The sequence below is a fragment of the Oncorhynchus mykiss genome, chromosome 19, assembly GCF_057628025.1.
Source record: "Oncorhynchus mykiss isolate SJ-2025 chromosome 19, ASM5762802v1, whole genome shotgun sequence".
NCBI lineage: Eukaryota > Metazoa > Chordata > Actinopteri > Salmoniformes > Salmonidae > Oncorhynchus > Oncorhynchus mykiss.
The window spans coordinates 74064561-74084446 of NC_143040.1; the positions used below are offsets into that span (position 1 = coordinate 74064561).

A 19886-nucleotide genomic window follows, 5' to 3' on the forward strand; every position below is an offset into this window, starting at 1 on the left:
GCTACATGGATAACTGTGTTCCTCTGTAGTCCTCTGGCAGGTGGATAACTGTGTTCCTCTGTAGTCCCCAGGCAGGCTACATGGATAACTGTGTTCCTCTGTAGTCCCCAGGCAGGCTACATGGATAACTGTGTTCCTCTGTAGTCCTCTGGCAGGTGGATAACTGTGTTCCTCTGTAGTCCTCTGGCAGGTGGATAACTGTGTTCCTCTGTAGTCCCCAGGCAGGCTACATGGATAACTGTGTTCCTCTGTAGTCCTCTGGCAGGTGGATAACTGTGTTCCTCTGTAGTCCTCTGGCAGGTGGATAACTGTGTTCCTCTGTAGTCCCCAGGCAGGCAACATGGATAACTGTGTTCCTCTGTAGTCCTCTGGCAGGTGGATAACTGTGTTCCTCTGTAGTCCCCAGGCAGGCTACATGGATAACTGTGTTCCTCTGTAGTCCTCTGGCAGGTGGATAACTGTGTTCCTCCGTAGTCCCCAGGCAGGCTACATGGATAACTGTGTTCCTCCGTAGTCCCCTGGCAGGCTACATGGATAACTGTGTTCCTCTGTAGTCCCCAGGCAGGTGCATAACTGTGTTCCTCTGTAGTCCCCAGGCAGGCTACATGGATAACTGTGTTCCTCTGTAGTCCCCAGGCAGGCTACATGGATAACTGTGTTCCTCTGTAGTCCTCTGGCACGTGGATAACTGTGTTCCTCTGTAGTCCCCAGGCAGGCTACATGGATAACTGTGTTCCTCTGGCAGGTGGATAACTGTGTTCCTCTGTTGTCCTCTGGCAGGTGGATAACTGTGTTCCTCTGTAGTCCTCTGGCAGGTGGATAACTGTGTTCCTCTGTAGTCCTCTGGCAGGTGGATAACTGTGTTCCTCTGTAGTCCTCTGGCTGGTGGATAACTGTGTTCCTCTGTAGTCCCCAGGCAGGCTACATGGATAACTGTGTTCCTCTGTAGTCCCCAGGCAGGCTACATGGATAACTGTGTTCCTCTGTAGTCCCCAGGCAGGCTACATGGATAACTGTGTTCCTCTGTAGTCCCCAGGCAGGCTACATGGATAACTGTGTTCCTCTGTAGTCCCCAGGCAGGCTATATGGATAACTGTGTTCCTCTGTAGTCCTCTGGCAGGTGGATAACTGTGTTCCTCTGTAGTCCTCTGGCAGGTGGATAACTGTGTTCCTCTGTAGTCCTCTGGCAGTTGGATAACTGTGTTCCTCTGTAGTCCTCTGGCAGGTGGATAACTGTGTTCCTCTGTAGTCCCCAGGCAGGCTACATGGATAACTGTGTTCCTCTGTAGTCCTCTGGCAGGTGGATAACTGTGTTCCTCTGTAGTCCTCTGGCAGGTGGATAACTGTGTTCCTCTGGCAGGTGGATAACTGTGTTCCTCTGGCAGGTGGATACCTGTGTTCCAACACCATCAGTGACAGAGTACTGATTGTAGACTGATGTATCTTGTCGTCAGGTTTCAGTCTATGAGTGGAGCAGTCTGGATCCTGTGTGCACTGTGGCTTCCGGATTGGTGCTTGTGGAAGGAGGAAGTGCTGAGGTCATCCACAAACAGACAATCTAACTGTGTTCCTCTGTAGTCCTCTGGCAGGTGGATAACTGTGTTCCTCTGTAGTCCTCTGGCAGTTGGATAACTGTGTTCCTCTGTAGTCCTCTGGCAGGTGGATAACTGTGTTCCTCTGTAGTCCCCAGGCAGGCTACGTGGATAACTGTGTTCCTCTGTAGTCCTCTGGCAGGTGGATAACTGTGTTCCTCTGTAGTCCCCAGGCAGGCTACATGGATAACTGTGTTCCTCTGTAGTCCTCTGGCAGGTGGATAACTGTGTTCCTCTGTAGTCCTCTGGCAGGTGGATAACTGTGTTCCTCTGTAGTCCCCAGGCAGACTACATGGATAACTGTGTTCCTCCGTAGTCCCCAGGCAGGCTAAGTGGATAACTGTGTTCCTCTGTAGTCCCCAGGCAGGCTACATGGATAACTATGTTCCTCTGTAGTCCCCAGGCAGGCTACATGGATAACTGTGTTCCTCTGTAGTCCCCAGGCAGGCTACATGGATAACTGTGTTCCTCTGTAGTCCTCTGGCAGGCGGATAACTGTGTTCCTCCGTAGTCCCCAGGCAGGCTACATGGATAACTGTGTTCCTCTGTAGTCCTCTGGCAGGTGGATAACTGTGTTCCTCTGTAGTCCCCAGGCAGGCTACATGGATAACTGTGTTCCTCTGTAGTCCCCAGGCAGGCTACATGGATAACTGTGTTCCTCTGTAGTCCTCTGGCAGGTGGATAACTGTGTTCCTCTGTAGTCCTCTGGCAGGTGGATAACTGTGTTCCTCTGTAGTCCCCAGGCAGGCTACATGGATAACTGTGTTCCTCTGTAGTCCTCTGGCAGGTGGATAACTGTGTTCCTCTGTAGTCCTCTGGCAGGTGGATAACTGTGTTCCTCTGTAGTCCCCAGGCAGGCAACATGGATAACTGTGTTCCTCTGTAGTCCTCTGGCAGGTGGATAACTGTGTTCCTCTGTAGTCCCCAGGCAGGCTACATGGATAACTGTGTTCCTCTGTAGTCCTCTGGCAGGTGGATAACTGTGTTCCTCCGTAGTCCCCAGGCAGGCTACATGGATAACTGTGTTCCTCCGTAGTCCCCTGGCAGGCTACATGGATAACTGTGTTCCTCTGTAGTCCCCAGGCAGGTGCATAACTGTGTTCCTCTGTAGTCCCCAGGCAGGCTACATGGATAACTGTGTTCCTCTGTAGTCCCCAGGCAGGCTACATGGATAACTGTGTTCCTCTGTAGTCCTCTGGCACGTGGATAACTGTGTTCCTCTGTAGTCCCCAGGCAGGCTACATGGATAACTGTGTTCCTCTGGCAGGTGGATAACTGTGTTCCTCTGTTGTCCTCTGGCAGGTGGATAACTGTGTTCCTCTGTAGTCCTCTGGCAGGTGGATAACTGTGTTCCTCTGTAGTCCTCTGGCAGGTGGATAACTGTGTTCCTCTGTAGTCCTCTGGCTGGTGGATAACTGTGTTCCTCTGTAGTCCCCAGGCAGGCTACATGGATAACTGTGTTCCTCTGTAGTCCCCAGGCAGGCTACATGGATAACTGTGTTCCTCTGTAGTCCCCAGGCAGGCTACATGGATAACTGTGTTCCTCTGTAGTCCCCAGGCAGGCTACATGGATAACTGTGTTCCTCTGTAGTCCCCAGGCAGGCTATATGGATAACTGTGTTCCTCTGTAGTCCTCTGGCAGGTGGATAACTGTGTTCCTCTGTAGTCCTCTGGCAGGTGGATAACTGTGTTCCTCTGTAGTCCCCAGGCAGGCTACATGGATAACTGTGTTCCTCTGTAGTCCCCAGGCAGGTGCATAACTGTGTTCCTCTGTAGTCCCCAGGCAGGCTACATGGATAACTGTGTTCCTCTGTAGTCCCCAGGCAGGCTACATGGATAACTGTGTTCCTCTGTAGTCCTCTGGCAGGTGGATAACTGTGTTCCTCTGTAGTCCCCAGGCAGGCTACATGGATAACTGTGTTCCTCTGGCAGGTGGATAACTGTGTTCCTCTGTTGTCCTCTGGCAGGTGGATAACTGTGTTCCTCTGTAGTCCTCTGGCAGGTGGATAACTGTGTTCCTCTGTAGTCGTCTGGCAGGTGGATAACTGTGTTCCTCTGTAGTCGTCTGGCAGGTGGATAACTGTGTTCCTCTGTAGTCCTCTGGCAGGTGGATAACTGTGTTCCTCTGTAGTCCCCAGGCAGGCTACATGGATAACTGTGTTCCTCTGTAGTCCCCAGGCAGGCTACATGGATAACTGTGTTCCTCTGTAGTCCCCAGGCAGGCTACATGGATAACTGTGTTCCTCTGTAGTCCCCAGGCAGGCTACATGGATAACTGTGTTCCTCTGTAGTCCCCAGGCAGGCTATATGGATAACTGTGTTCCTCTGTAGTCCTCTGGCAGGTGGATAACTGTGTTCCTCTGTAGTCCTCTGGCAGGTGGATAACTGTGTTCCTCTGTAGTCCTCTGGCAGTTGGATAACTGTGTTCCTCTGTAGTCCTCTGGCAGGTGGATAACTGTGTTCCTCTGTAGTCCCCAGGCAGGCTACATGGATAACTGTGTTCCTCTGTAGTCCCCAGGCAGGCTACATGGATAACTGTGTTCCTCTGTAGTCCCCAGGCAGGCTACATGGATAACTGTGTTCCTCTGTAGTCCCCAGGCAGGCTATATGGATAACTGTGTTCCTCTGTAGTCCTCTGGCAGGTGGATAACTGTGTTCCTCTGTAGTCCTCTGGCAGGTGGATAACTGTGTTCCTCTGTAGTCCTCTGGCAGTTGGATAACTGTGTTCCTCTGTAGTCCTCTGGCAGGTGGATAACTGTGTTCCTCTGTAGTCCCCAGGCAGGCTACATGGATAACTGTGTTCCTCTGTAGTCCTCTGGCAGGTGGATAACTGTGTTCCTCTGTAGTCCTCTGGCAGGTGGATAACTGTGTTCCTCTGGCAGGTGGATAACTGTGTTCCTCTGGCAGGTGGATACCTGTGTTCCAACACCATCAGTGACAGAGTACTGATTGTAGACTGATGTATCTTGTCGTCAGGTTTCAGTCTATGAGTGGAGCAGTCTGGATCCTGTGTGCACTGTGGCTTCCGGATTGGTGCTTGTGGAAGGAGGAAGTGCTGAGGTCATCCACAAACAGACAATCTAACTGTGTTCCTCTGTAGTCCCCAGGCAGGCTACATGGATAACTGTGTTCCTCTGTAGTCCCCAGGCAGGCTACATGGATAACTGTGTTCCTCTGTAGTCCTCTGGCACGTGGATAACTGTGTTCCTCTGTAGTCCCCAGGCAGGCTACATGGATAACTGTGTTCCTCTGGCAGGTGGATAACTGTGTTCCTCTGTTGTCCTCTGGCAGGTGGATAACTGTGTTCCTCTGTAGTCCTCTGGCAGGTGGATAACTGTGTTCCTCTGTAGTCCTCTGGCAGGTGGATAACTGTGTTCCTCTGTAGTCCTCTGGCTGGTGGATAACTGTGTTCCTCTGTAGTCCCCAGGCAGGCTACATGGATAACTGTGTTCCTCTGTAGTCCCCAGGCAGGCTACATGGATAACTGTGTTCCTCTGTAGTCCCCAGGCAGGCTACATGGATAACTGTGTTCCTCTGTAGTCCCCAGGCAGGCTATATGGATAACTGTGTTCCTCTGTAGTCCTCTGGCAGGTGGATAACTGTGTTCCTCTGTAGTCCTCTGGCAGGTGGATAACTGTGTTCCTCTGTAGTCCCCAGGCAGGCTACATGGATAACTGTGTTCCTCTGTAGTCCCCAGGCAGGTGCATAACTGTGTTCCTCTGTAGTCCCCAGGCAGGCTACATGGATAACTGTGTTCCTCTGTAGTCCCCAGGCAGGCTACATGGATAACTGTGTTCCTCTGTAGTCCTCTGGCAGGTGGATAACTGTGTTCCTCTGTAGTCCCCAGGCAGGCTACATGGATAACTGTGTTCCTCTGGCAGGTGGATAACTGTGTTCCTCTGTTGTCCTCTGGCAGGTGGATAACTGTGTTCCTCTGTAGTCCTCTGGCAGGTGGATAACTGTGTTCCTCTGTAGTCGTCTGGCAGGTGGATAACTGTGTTCCTCTGTAGTCGTCTGGCAGGTGGATAACTGTGTTCCTCTGTAGTCCTCTGGCAGGTGGATAACTGTGTTCCTCTGTAGTCCCCAGGCAGGCTACATGGATAACTGTGTTCCTCTGTAGTCCCCAGGCAGGCTACATGGATAACTGTGTTCCTCTGTAGTCCCCAGGCAGGCTACATGGATAACTGTGTTCCTCTGTAGTCCCCAGGCAGGCTACATGGATAACTGTGTTCCTCTGTAGTCCCCAGGCAGGCTATATGGATAACTGTGTTCCTCTGTAGTCCTCTGGCAGGTGGATAACTGTGTTCCTCTGTAGTCCTCTGGCAGGTGGATAACTGTGTTCCTCTGTAGTCCTCTGGCAGTTGGATAACTGTGTTCCTCTGTAGTCCTCTGGCAGGTGGATAACTGTGTTCCTCTGTAGTCCCCAGGCAGGCTACATGGATAACTGTGTTCCTCTGTAGTCCCCAGGCAGGCTACATGGATAACTGTGTTCCTCTGTAGTCCCCAGGCAGGCTACATGGATAACTGTGTTCCTCTGTAGTCCCCAGGCAGGCTATATGGATAACTGTGTTCCTCTGTAGTCCTCTGGCAGGTGGATAACTGTGTTCCTCTGTAGTCCTCTGGCAGGTGGATAACTGTGTTCCTCTGTAGTCCTCTGGCAGTTGGATAACTGTGTTCCTCTGTAGTCCTCTGGCAGGTGGATAACTGTGTTCCTCTGTAGTCCCCAGGCAGGCTACATGGATAACTGTGTTCCTCTGTAGTCCTCTGGCAGGTGGATAACTGTGTTCCTCTGTAGTCCTCTGGCAGGTGGATAACTGTGTTCCTCTGGCAGGTGGATAACTGTGTTCCTCTGGCAGGTGGATACCTGTGTTCCAACACCATCAGTGACAGAGTACTGATTGTAGACTGATGTATCTTGTCGTCAGGTTTCAGTCTATGAGTGGAGCAGTCTGGATCCTGTGTGCACTGTGGCTTCCGGATTGGTGCTTGTGGAAGGAGGAAGTGCTGAGGTCATCCACAAACAGACAATCTAACTGTGTTCCTCTGTAGTCCTCTGGCAGGTGGATAACTGTGTTCCTCTGTAGTCCTCTGGCAGTTGGATAACTGTGTTCCTCTGTAGTCCTCTGGCAGGTGGATAACTGTGTTCCTCTGTAGTCCCCAGGCAGGCTACGTGGATAACTGTGTTCCTCTGTAGTCCTCTGGCAGGTGGATAACTGTGTTCCTCTGTAGTCCCCAGGCAGGCTACATGGATAACTGTGTTCCTCTGTAGTCCCCAGGCAGGTGCATAACTGTGTTCCTCTGTAGTCCCCAGGCAGGCTACATGGATAACTGTGTTCCTCTGTAGTCCCCAGGCAGGCTACATGGATAACTGTGTTCCTCTGTAGTCCTCTGGCAGGTGGATAACTGTGTTCCTCTGTAGTCCCCAGGCAGGCTACATGGATAACTGTGTTCCTCTGGCAGGTGGATAACTGTGTTCCTCTGTTGTCCTCTGGCAGGTGGATAACTGTGTTCCTCTGTAGTCCTCTGGCAGGTGGATAACTGTGTTCCTCTGTAGTCGTCTGGCAGGTGGATAACTGTGTTCCTCTGTAGTCCTCTGGCAGGTGGATAACTGTGTTCCTCTGTAGTCCCCAGGCAGGCTACATGGATAACTGTGTTCCTCTGTAGTCCCCAGGCAGGCTACATGGATAACTGTGTTCCTCTGTAGTCCCCAGGCAGGCTACATGGATAACTGTGTTCCTCTGTAGTCCCCAGGCAGGCTACATGGATAACTGTGTTCCTCTGTAGTCCCCAGGCAGGCTATATGGATAACTGTGTTCCTCTGTAGTCCTCTGGCAGGTGGATAACTGTGTTCCTCTGGCAGGTGGATAACTGTGTTCCTCTGTAGTCCTCTGGCAGTTGGATAACTGTGTTCCTCTGTAGTCCTCTGGCAGGTGGATAACTGTGTTCCTCTGTAGTCCCCAGGCAGGCTACATGGATAACTGTGTTCCTCTGTAGTCCTCTGGCAGGTGGATAACTGTGTTCCTCTGTAGTCCTCTGGCAGGTGGATAACTGTGTTCCTCTGTAGTCCTCTGGCAGGTGGATAACTGTGTTCCTCTGGCAGGTGGATAACTGTGTTCCTCTGGCAGGTGGATAGATACCTGTGTTCCTCTGGCAGGTGGATAACTGTGTTCCTCTGGCAGGTGGATAACTGTGTTCCTCTGGCAGGTGGATACCTGTGTTCCAACACCATCAGTGACAGAGTACTGATTGTAGACTGATGTATCTTGTCGTCAGGTTTCAGTCTATGAGTGGAGCAGTCTGGATCCTGTGTGCACTGTGGCTTCCGGATTGGTGCTTGTGGAAGGAGGAAGTGCTGAGGTCATCCACAAACAGACAATCTCAGCCCTGCTGGCGGGGTGTGGGCGCGGGAGCTGTACCCGCCTCACCTGTCTCCTGACCTTTCACCTTGAGGACGTCAACAGCCAGCAAGGTCCCATTAACCACCTCTTCCTCAGCTCACCCAAAAATGCCCAGCGGATGCTGAGACCCAACATCACAGTAAGATGGACTGACTGGACACAACTAGTGACAATGACATCACCACAACTGACCTGACCGCATCATCATGAGTTCTGCTTCTAATTCTGTCAATCAATCATCAATCATATTTGTCCGCTGGATCTCCTACAGGGTAGTCTGGGTTCATATACAGCTTGTTATTGAATAGATAAGGAGTGCTATGTTTCCCCCTCCCTGTCTCTCTGGGACGGCAGGAGGACTAATGTATATGCTCTTAGGGTAGTCTGGGTTAATATACAGATTGTTATTGGTTGTGCATTATAATGCATTACGCATAGTTCACACGATGTTATATATGTGCTTATAACACATTATGAATAGGGTATTATTAGTAATGGACCAGGAATGCTCTATTTTCAGCCCCCTGTCTCTCTGAATGGTCAGTATGACTTCCATAGTGACCTCTCTCTCTCTGAATGGTCAGTATGACTTCCATAGTGACCTCTCTCTCTCTGAATGGTCAGTATGACTTCCATAGTGACCTCTCTCTCTCTGGGTGGTCAGTATGACTTCCATAGTGACCTCTCTCTATGAATGGTCAGTATGACTTCCATAGTGACCTCTCTCTCTCTGAATGGTCAGTAAGACTTCCATAGTGACCTCTCTCTCTCTCCTCTCAGGCCGAGGTGCGGCAGGACGAGATGGGAGGATACACTGTGACCCTGCAGTCCTCTGCCGTAGCAGCTTTCGTATGGCTGGATGTGGGGGACGTCCCAGGACGATTCGACACCAACGGATTCCTCATGGTCACCAGGAACAGAACAGTCACCTTTAACCCCTGGGGTCCCACCAGTACCCAGCAGCTAGCCCAGGCACTGACTGTTACGTCATTGAGAGATGTGTACTGACTATCTTGTGTATCAAATGGCATCCTATACCCTACATAGTGCACACCTTTGACCAGAGCGCTATGGGTTGTCCACTATATAGGGAATAGGGTGCCATTTTGGACGTACTTACTGAACCACTACCCAGTACCCAGCAGTTAACCCAATACCCTCTCCCTAACCTCTCTGAGATGAGTACTGTGACCTTCTCCCTAACCTCTCTCTGAGATGAGTATACCGCCAGAAGTCAGGCTAATTACTGAGGATACCGCCAGAAGTCAGGCTAATTACTGAGGATACCGCCAGAAGTCAGGCTAATTACTGAGGATACCTCCAGAAGTCAGGCTAATTACTGAGGATACCGCCAGAAGTCAGGCTAATTACTGAGGATACCTCCAGACATCAGGCTAATTGCTGAGGATACCTCCAGACATCAGGCTAATTACTGAGGATACCTCCAGACATCAGGCTAATTACTGAGGATACCTCCAGACATCAGGCTAATTACTGAGGATATCTCCAGAAGTCAGGCTAATTACTGAGGATACCTCCAGAAGTCAGGCTAATTACTGAGGATACCTCCAGACATCAGGCTAATTACTGAGGATATCTTCAGAAGTCAGGCTAATCACTGAGGATACCTCCAGAAGAGGCTAATTACTGAGGATACCTCCAGAAGAGGCTAATTACTGAGGATACCTCCAGAAGTCAGGCTAATCACTGAGGATGCCTCCAGAAGAGGCTAATTACTGAGGATACTTCCAGACATCAGGCTAATTACTGAGGATACTGAGGAACTGAGACCCTCTCCCTAACCTCTCTGAGATGAGTACTGAGACCCTCTCCCTAACCTCTCTGAGATGAGTACTGAGACCCTCTCCCTAACCTCTCTGAGATGAGTACTGAGACCCTCTCCCTAACCTCTCTCTGAGATGAGTACTGAGACCCTCTTCCTAACCTCTCTCTGAGATGAGTGCTGAGACCCTCTCCCTAACCTCTCTCTGAGATGAGTGCTGAGACCCTCTCCCTAACCTCTCTCTGAGATGAGTACTGAGACCCTCTCCCTAACCTCTCTCTGAGATGAGTACTGAGACCCTCTCCCTAACCTCTCTCTGAGATGAGTACTGAGACCCTCTCCCTAACCTCTCTCTGAGATGAGTACTGAGACCCTCTCCCTAACCTCTCTCTGAGATGAGTACTGAGACCCTCTCCCTAACCTCTCTCTGAGATGAGTACTGAGACATGAGAAACCCCAAAATTCCCTGTCAGTTGGATTCGACAATGTTGTGTGTGGGATTTGTTGTAAATAAGATACAAGTGAAGGAATTTGCATTAATAAAGTAAATGGAGATATATTTTGTACGGTTTTATTTTGCTACAATTTAGATTTGTCTATTTCAGACTACAAGGAAAGTCCAATGTTGTGGGTAAGGCTTTAGTCCAATTCAGGGGGGTATTCCCTTACATACACTAACTAATGTAGATCAATGGGTCTAGGAGCCTATAGTAAATAGGACTAATGTAGATCATTGGGTCTAGGAGCCTACAGTAAATAGGACTACTGTAGGTCATTGGGTCTAGGAGCCTACAGTAAATAGGACTACTGTAGGTCTAAGAGCCTACAGTAAATAGGACTACTGTAGGTCATTGGGTCTAGGAGCCTACAGTAAATAGGACTACTGTAGGTCATTGGGTCTAGGAGCCTACAGTAAATAGGACTACTGTAGGTCTAAGAGCCTACAGTAAATAGGACTACTGTAGGTCATTGGGTCTAGGAGCCTACAGTAAATAGGACTACTGTAGATCATTGGGTCTAGGAGCCTACAGTAAATAGGACTACTGTAGATCATTGGGTCTAGGAGCCTACAGTAAATAGGACTACTGTAGGTCTAAGAGCCTACAGTAAATAGGACTACTGTAGATCATTGGGTCTAGGAGCCTATAGCAAATAGGACTACTGTAGATCATTGGGTCTAGGAGCCTACAGGAAATAGGATTACTGTAGATCATTGGGTCTAGGAGTGTTAAATAATGTTGTAATCAATGTTCATAAATTCCAATGATCTTTATATGTCTGATACCCAGAGGTTGTAATGTTCTGGTCTTAAATAAAACAGACAGAATTCCCAGCTCACAATTGATCAGGCAAGTGTGTGGGTGGTCAGCTCCATATCTGTGAGCTTTGAACTGCTACAGTGTTTTCTGATCACTGCAACTACTGAGAGGACAGGACAGGATAGTACAGGATAGAATAGGACAGGATAGGATAGCCCGACTAGTGTTGATTCAGTGAACATCACAGGACGAACGAAGTAACCTCTACAGAATCACTTTCTCGAAATAGGGACAGTTGCTCCTCAATATGCGTAATGTGACTAGAATGGCGTTGTAAACAATAGCCAACTTTCCGGGACATAGACATGTTTTATATCGTCAGAAAACTTAAATGATTGTTAATCTAACTGAAGTGTCCAATTTACAGTAGCTGTTACAGCGAAAAAATACCATGCTATTGTTTGAGGTTACTGTACAACAACAAAACACTTTTATCAAGGCAACTACAATTTACAGTCACTTCTGACTTCTGACTGACTACATTCAGTAATCTTGCTCTGATTTGTCACCCTGAGGGTCCCAGAGATAAAATGTTGCATAGTTGTGTTTGATAAAATAAATGTTTATATTCAAACATGATCCATGTAGTATACAGTGTTTTGCATGAATTCCGACTCTTTCAACTTGCAACAAAATCTAATCGGGAATTATTTTTTATTTTTTTAACCCGGTCAAGTTCGGTTTCTGTGCAATCCTAAGCCACTCTAGAAGGCAACCAAACGTGTTTCATCATTCTACATTATGTATTGGCTACACAACACGTCAATTAGAAGGTCAGTCATCATTACGCACCAATGAGACGAGCAGTGTTCACCTGCACCACCAAGTCAGAACAGTAGTCTTAAATTTTGAGGGGAAAAGGGACCAAATTATTAGGGTGAGGCACATGGGCTACTAACAGCATACTACACAACATACACTTAGTATTACTTGCTTAGCTACAGTATATATATATATCCCTGGCATATTACATCATTTATGCAGCAGCATAGAATACATTTTTGGTCTCACCTTATTGTGCTGTGCTGACTTGAACAGGATGGTGGCGCGGCGGTCCTTCGTCGGCAAACTTTGTCATCAAAGTCTGGCATTCTCTGGATATATGATGCTTTCAATACAACAGGGAACTCAGAGGCCTGAGTTCTGAGTTGGGTTGACTGTTCAAAACGTATTTTCTCGTCATAATTTCTCTTCATATGACAAGGATGGAAAAGGATTTGCCAGTAGATTGTCAACTTGATTCATGATGATGACTGCTAGCTAAGATTGTGAAAGTAAGATGTTCAGTCAAATCAAAGCTACATTATATATACACTGCTCGAAAAAATAAAATAACACATCCTAGATCTGAATGAATGAAATATTCTTATTAAATACTTTTTTATTTACATAGGTGAATGTGCTGACAACAAAATCACACAAATGATTAATGGAAATCAAATGTATCAACCCATGGAGGTCTGGATTTGGAGTCACACTCAAAATTAAAGCGGAAAACCACACTACAGGCTGATTCAACTTTGATGTAATGTCCTTAAAACAAGTCAAAATGAGGCTCAGTAGTGTGTGTGGCCTCCACGTGCCTGTATAACCTCCCTACAACGTCTGGGCATGCTCCTGATGAGGTGGCGGATGGTCTCCTGAGGGATCTCCTCCCAGACCTGGACTAAAGCATCCGCCAACTCCTGGACAGTCTGTGGTGCAACGTGGCGTTGGTGGATGGAGCGAGACATGATGTCCCAGATGTGCTCAATTGGATTAAGGTCTGGGGAACGGGCGGGCCAGTCCATAGCATTCCTCTTGCAGGAACTGCTGACACACTCCAGCCACATGAGGTCTAGCATTGTCTTGCATTAGGAGGAACCCAGGGCCAACCGCACCAGCATATGGTCTCACAAGGGGTCTGAGGATCTCATCTCGGTACCTAATGGCAGTCAGGCTACCTCTGGCGAGCACATGGAGGGCTGTGCAGCCCCCCAAAGAAATGCCACCCCACACCATGACTGACCCACTGCCAAACCGGTCATGCTGGAGGATGTTGCAGGCAGCAGAACGTTCGCCACGGCATCTCCAGACTGTCACGTCTGTCAGTGTGAACCTGATTTCATCTGTGAAGAGCACAGGGCGCCATTGGCGAATTTGCCAATCTTGGTGTTCTCTGGCAAATGCCAAACGTCCTGCACGGTGTTGGGCTGTAGCCCAACCCCCACGTCGGGCCCTCATACCACCCTCATGGAGTCTGTTTCTGACAGAGCAGATACATAATATAATAGAGACAGTAGATCTAGCTGGTCTGTCATAATATAATAGAGATAGTAGATCTAGCAGGTCTCTCATAATATAATAGAGACAGTAGATCTAGCTCGTCTGTCATATTATAATATTGACAGTAGATCTAGCTGGTTTGCCATAATATAATAGAGACAGTAGATCTATCTGGTCTGTCATAATATAATATAGACAGTAGATCTAGCTGGTCTGTCATATTATAATAGAGACAGTAGATCTAGATGGTCTGTCATAATATAATAGAGTCAGTAGATCTAGCTAGTCTGTCACAATATAATAGAGATAGTAGATCTAGCTGGTCTCTCATAATATAATAGAGACAGTAGATCTAGCTCGTCTGTCATATTATAATATCGACAGTAGATCTAGCTGGTCTCTCATAATATAATAGAGACAGTAGATCTAGCTCGTTTGTCATATTATAATATCGACAGTAGATCTAGCTGGTTTGCCATAATATAATAGAGACAGTAGATCTAGCTGGTCTGTCATAATATAATATAGACAGTAGATCTAGCTGGTCTGTCATATTATAATAGAGACAGTAGATCTAGATGGTCTGTCATAATATAATAGAGTCAGTATATCTAGCTGGTCTGTCACAATATAATAGAGACCGTAGATCTAGCTGGTCTGTCATAATATAATAGAGACAGATCTAGCTGGTCTGTCTTAATATAATAGAGACAGTAGATCTAGCTGGTCTGTCAAAATATAATAGAGACAGTAGATCTAGCTGGTCTGTCATAATATAATAGAGACAGTAGATCTAGCTGGTCTGTCATATTATAATAGAGACAGTAGATTTAGCTGGTCTGTCATAATATAATAGAGACAGTAGATCTAGCGGGTCTGTCATAATATAATAGACACAGTAGATCTAGCTGGTCTGTCATAATATAATAGAGACAGTAGATCTAGCTGGTCTGTCATATTATAATATAATAGACAGTAAATCTCGATGGTCTGTCATAATATAATAGAGACAGTAGATCTAGCTGGTCTGTCATATTATAATAGAGACAGAAGATCTCGATGGTCTGTCTTAATAGAGATAGTAGCTCAGGCTGGTCTGTCATAATATAATTGAGACAGTAGATCTAGCTGGTCTGTCACAATATAATAGAGACAGTAGATCAAGCTGGTCTGTCATAATATAATAGAGACAGTCGATCTAGCTGGTCTGTCATAATATAATAGAGAAATTATATCTAGCTGGTCTGTCATAATATAATAGAGACAGTAGATCTAGCTGGTCTGTCATATTATAATAGAGACAGTAGATCTAGCTGGTCTGTCATAATGTAATAGAAACAGTAGATCTAGCTGGTCTGTCATAATATAATAGAGACATATCTAGCTGGTCTGTCATATTATAATAGAGACAGTAGATCTAGCTGGTCTGTTATAATATAATAGAGACAGTAGATCTAGCTGGTCTGTCATAATATAATAGAGACAGTAGATCTAGCTTGTCTGTCATAATGTAATAGAGACAGTAGATCTAGCTGGTCTGTCATAATATAATAGAGACAGATCTAGCTGGTCTGTCATATTATAATAGAGACAGTAGATCTAGCTGGTCTGTCATAATATAATAGAGACAGATCTAGCTGGTCTGTCATATTATAATAGAGACAGTAGATCTAGCTGGTCTGTCATAATATAATAGAGACAGTAGATCTAGCTGGTCTGTCATAATATAATAGAGACAGTAGATCTAGCTGGTCTGTCATATTATAATAGAGACAGTATATCTAGCTGGTCTGTTATAATATAATAGAGACAGTAGATCTAGCTGGTCTGTCATATTATAATAGAGACAGTAGATCTAGCTGGTCTGTTATAATATAATAGAGACAGTAGATCTAGCTGGTCTGTCATAATATAATAGAGAAATTATATCTAGCTGGTCTGTCATAATATAATAGAGACAGTAGATCTAGCTGGTCTGTCATATTATAATAGAGACAGTAGATCTAGCTGGTCTGTCATAATGTAATAGAGACAGTAGATCTAGCTGGTCTGTCATAATATAATAGAGACAGATCTAGCTGGTCTGTCATATTATAATAGAGACAGTAGATCTAGCTGTTCTGTCACAATATAATAGAGGCAGTAGATCAAGCTGGTCTGTCATAATATAATAGAGACAGTAGATCTAGCTGGTCTGTCATATTATAATATAGACAGTAGATCTCGATGGTCTGTCATAATATAATAGAGACAGAAGATCTCAATGGTCTGTCATAATAGAGACAGAAGCTCAAGCTGGTCTGTCATAATGTAATAGAGACAGTAGATCTAGCTGGTCTGTCATATTATAATAGAGACAGTAGATCTAGCTGGTCTGTTATAATATAATAGAGACAGTAGATCTAGCTGGTCTGTCATAATATAATAGAGACAGTAGATCTAGCTGGTCTGTCATATTATAATATAGACAGTAGATCTCGATGGTCTGTCATAATATAATAGAGACAGTAGATCTAGCTGGTCTGTCACATTATAATAGAGACAGAAGATCTCAATGGTCTGTTTTAATAGAGACAGTAGCTCAAGCTGCTCTGTCATAATATAATTGAGACAGTAGATCTAGCTGTTCTGTCACAATATAATAGAGGCAGTAGATCAAGCTGGTCTGTCATAATATAATAGAGACAGTAGATCTAGCTGGTCTGTCATATTATAATATAGACAGTAGATCTCGATGGTCTGTCATAATATAATAGAGACAGTAGATCTAGCTGGTCTGTCATATTATAATAGAGACAGAAGATCTCAATGGTCTGTCATAATAGAGACAGTAGCTCAAGCTGGTCTGTCATAATATAAATGAGACAGTAGATCTAGCTGTTCTGTCACAATATAATAGAGGCAGTAGATCAAGCTGGTCTGTCATAATATAATAGAGACAGTCGATCTAGCTGGTCTGTCATATAATAGAGAAATTATATCTAGCTGGTCTGTCATAACATAATAGAGACATTAGATCTAGCTGGTCTGTCATAATGTAATAGAGACAGTAGATCTAGCTGGTCCGTCATAATATAATAGAGACAGTAGATCTAGCTGGTCTGTCAGAATATAATAGAGACAGTAGATCTAGCTGGTCTGTCAGAATATAATAGAGACAGATCTAGCTGGTCTGTCATAATATAATAGAGACAGTAGATCTAGCTGGTCTGTCATATTATAATAGAGACAGTAGATCTCGATGGTTTGTCATAATATAATAGAGACAGTAGATCTAGCTGATCTGTCACAATATAATAGAGACAGTAGATCAAGCTGGTCTGTCATAATATAATAGAGACAGTAGATCTAGCTGGTCTGTCATAATATAATAGAGAAATTATATCTAGCTGGTCTGTCATAATATAATGGAAACAGTAGATCTAGCTGGTCTGTCATATTATAATAGAGACAGTAGATCTAGCTGGTCTGTCATAATATAATAGAGACAGATCTAGCTGGTCTGTCATATTATAATAGAGACAGTAGATCTAGCTGGTCTGTTATAATATAAAAGAGACAGTAGATCTAGCTGGTCTGTCATAATATAATAGAGACAGTAGATCTAGCTGGTCTGTCATATTATAATAGAGACAGTAGATCTAGCTGGTCTGTCATAATGTAATAGAGACAGTAGATCTAGCTGGTCTGTCATAATGTAATAGAGACAGTAGATCTAGCTGGTCTGTCATAATATAATAGAGACAGTAGATCTAGCTGGTCTGTCATATTATAATAGAGACAGTAGATCTAGCTGGTCTGTTATAATATAATAGAGACAGTAGATCTAGCTGGTCTGTCATATCATAATAGAGACAGTAGATCTAGCTGGTCTGTTATAATATAATAGAGACAGTAGATCTAGCTGGTCTGTCATAATATAATAGAGACAGTAGATCTAGCTGGTCTGTCATATTATAATAGAGACAGTAGATTTAGCTGGTCTGTCATAATATAATAGAGACAGTAGATCTAGCTGGTCTGTCATATTATAATAGAGACAGAAGATCTCAATGGTCTGTCATAATAGAGACAGAAGCTCAAGCTGGTCTGTCATAATATAATTGAGACAGTAGATCTAGATGGTCTGTCACAATATAATAGAGGCAGTAGATCAAGCTGGTCTGTCATAATACAATAGAGACAGTAGATCTAGCTGGTCTGTCATAATATAATAGAGAAATTATATCTAGCTGGTCTGTCATAATATAATAGAGACAGTAGATCTAGCTGGTCTGTCATATTATAATAGAAACAGTAGATCTAGCTGGTCTGTCATAATGTAATAGAGACAGTAGATCTAGCTGGTCCATCATAATATAATAGAGACAGTAGATCTAGCTGGTCTGTCATAATATAATAGAGACAGATCTAGCTGGTCTGTCATAATATAATAGAGACAGTAGATCTAGCTGGTCTGTCATATTATAATAGAGACAGTAGATCTCAATGGTTTGTCATAATATAATGGAGACAGTAGATCTAGCTGGTCTGTCAAAATATAATAGAGACAGTAGATCTAGCTGGTCTTTCATAATATAATAGAGACAGTAGATCTAGCTGGTCAGTCAAAATATAATAGAGACAGTAGATCTAGATGGTCTCTCATAATATAATAGAGACAGTAGATCTAGCTGGTCTGTCAAAATATAAAATGGACAGTAGATCTAGCTGGTCTGTCATATTTTAACAGAGACAGTAGATCTAGCTCGTCTGTCATATTATAATATCGACAGTAGATCTAGCTGGTTTGCCATAATATAATAGAGACAGTAGATCTAGCTGGTCTGTCATAATATAATATAGACAGTTTATCTGGCTGGTCTCTCATAATATAATAGAGACAGTAGATCTAGCTGGTCTGTCATATTATAATATAGACATTAGATCTAGCTGGTCTGTCATATTATAATAGAGACAGTAGATCTAGCTGGTCTGTCATATTATAATAGAGACAGTAGATCTAGATGGTCTGTCATAATATAATAGAGACAGTATATCTAGCTGGTCTGTCATAATATAATAGAGACAGTAGATCTAGCTGGTCTGTCATATTATAATAGAGACAGTAGATCTAGATGGTCTGTCATAATATAATAGAGACAGTAGATCAAGCTGATCTGTCATAATATAATAGAGACATTAGATCAAGCTGGTCTGTCATAATATAATAGAGACATTAGATCAAGCTGGTCTGTCTTAATATAATAGAGACAGTAGATCTAGCTGGTCTGTCATAATATAATAGAGACAGTAGATCTGGCTGGTCTGTCATAATGTAATAGAGACAGTAGATCTAGCTGGTCTGTCATATTATAATATAGACAGTAGATCTCGATGGTCTGTCATAATATAATAGAGACAGTAGATCTAGCTGGTCTGTCATATTATAATAGAGACAGAAGATCTTAATGGTCTGTCATAATAGAGACAGTAGCTCAAGCTGGTCTGTCATAATATAATTGAGACAGTAGATCTAGCTGTTCTGTCATATTATAATAGAGACAGTAGATCTAGCTGGTCTGTCATAATATAATAGAGACAGATCTAGCTGGTCTGTCATATTATAATAGAGACAGTAGATCTAGCTGGTCTGTTATAATATAATAGAGACAGTAGATCTAGCTGGTCTGTCATAATATAATAGAGACAGTAGATCTAGCTGGTCTGTCATATTATAATAGAGACAGTAGATCTAGCTGGTCTGTCATAATGTAATAGAGACAGTAGATCTAGCTGGTCTGTCATAATATAATAGAGACAGTAGATCTAGCTGGTCTGTCATATTATAATAGAGACAGTAGATCTAGCTGGTCTGTTATAATATAATAGAGACAGTAGATCTAGCTGGTCTGTCATATTATAATAGAGACAGTAGATCTAGCTGGTGTGTTATAATATAATAGAGACAGTAGATCTAGCTGGTCTGTCATAATATAATAGAGACAGTAGATCTAGCTGGTCTGTCATAATATAATAGAGACAGTAGATCTAGCTGGTCTGTCATAATATAATAGAGACAGTAGATCTAGCTGGTCTGTCATATTTTAATAGAGACAGTAGATCTCGATGGTCTGTCATAATATAATAGAGACAGTAGATCTAGCTGGTCTGTCATATTATAATAGAGACAGTAGATTTAGCTGGTCTGTCATAATATAATAGAGACAGTAGATCTAGCTGGTCTGTCATATTATAATAGAGACAGAAGATCTCAATGGTCTGTAATAATAGAGACAGTAGCTCAAGCTGGTCTGTCATAATATAATTGAGACAGTAGATCTAGCTGGTCTGTCACAATATAATAGAGGCAGTAGATCAAGCTGGTCTGTCATAATATAATAGAGACAGTAGATCTAGCTGGTCTGTCATAATATAATAGAGAAATTATATCTAGCTGGTCTGTCATAATATAATAGAGACAGTAGATCTAGCTGGTCTGTCATATTATAATAGAGACAGTAGATCTAGCTGGTCTGTCATAATGTAA

The 19886-nt window shown here is 44.3% G+C and overlaps 1 protein-coding gene across 4 annotated transcripts in view; it reads left to right on the plus strand.

The window, feature by feature from the left end:
• manba (mannosidase, beta A, lysosomal) overlaps window positions 1-10330 on the plus strand; it is a 41978-nt gene extending 31648 nt beyond the window's left edge. For 2 of the 4 annotated variants that reach the window (XR_016489108.1, XM_090211725.1), the window contains exon 16: window positions 8771-10330. Coding sequence is in view for 3 of the 4 variants with exons in the window: in XM_090211725.1 (XP_090067851.1) it covers window positions 8771-8998 (228 nt within the window). In the remaining variant the exon portion in view is untranslated. Of the gene's footprint in view, window positions 1-7865; window positions 8130-8770 lie in introns of all 4 variants that reach the window. The other 2 variants (XM_090211724.1, XM_090211726.1) reach the window with 2 other exon arrangements.
• The last annotated feature ends 9556 nt before the right edge of the window (window positions 10331-19886 follow it).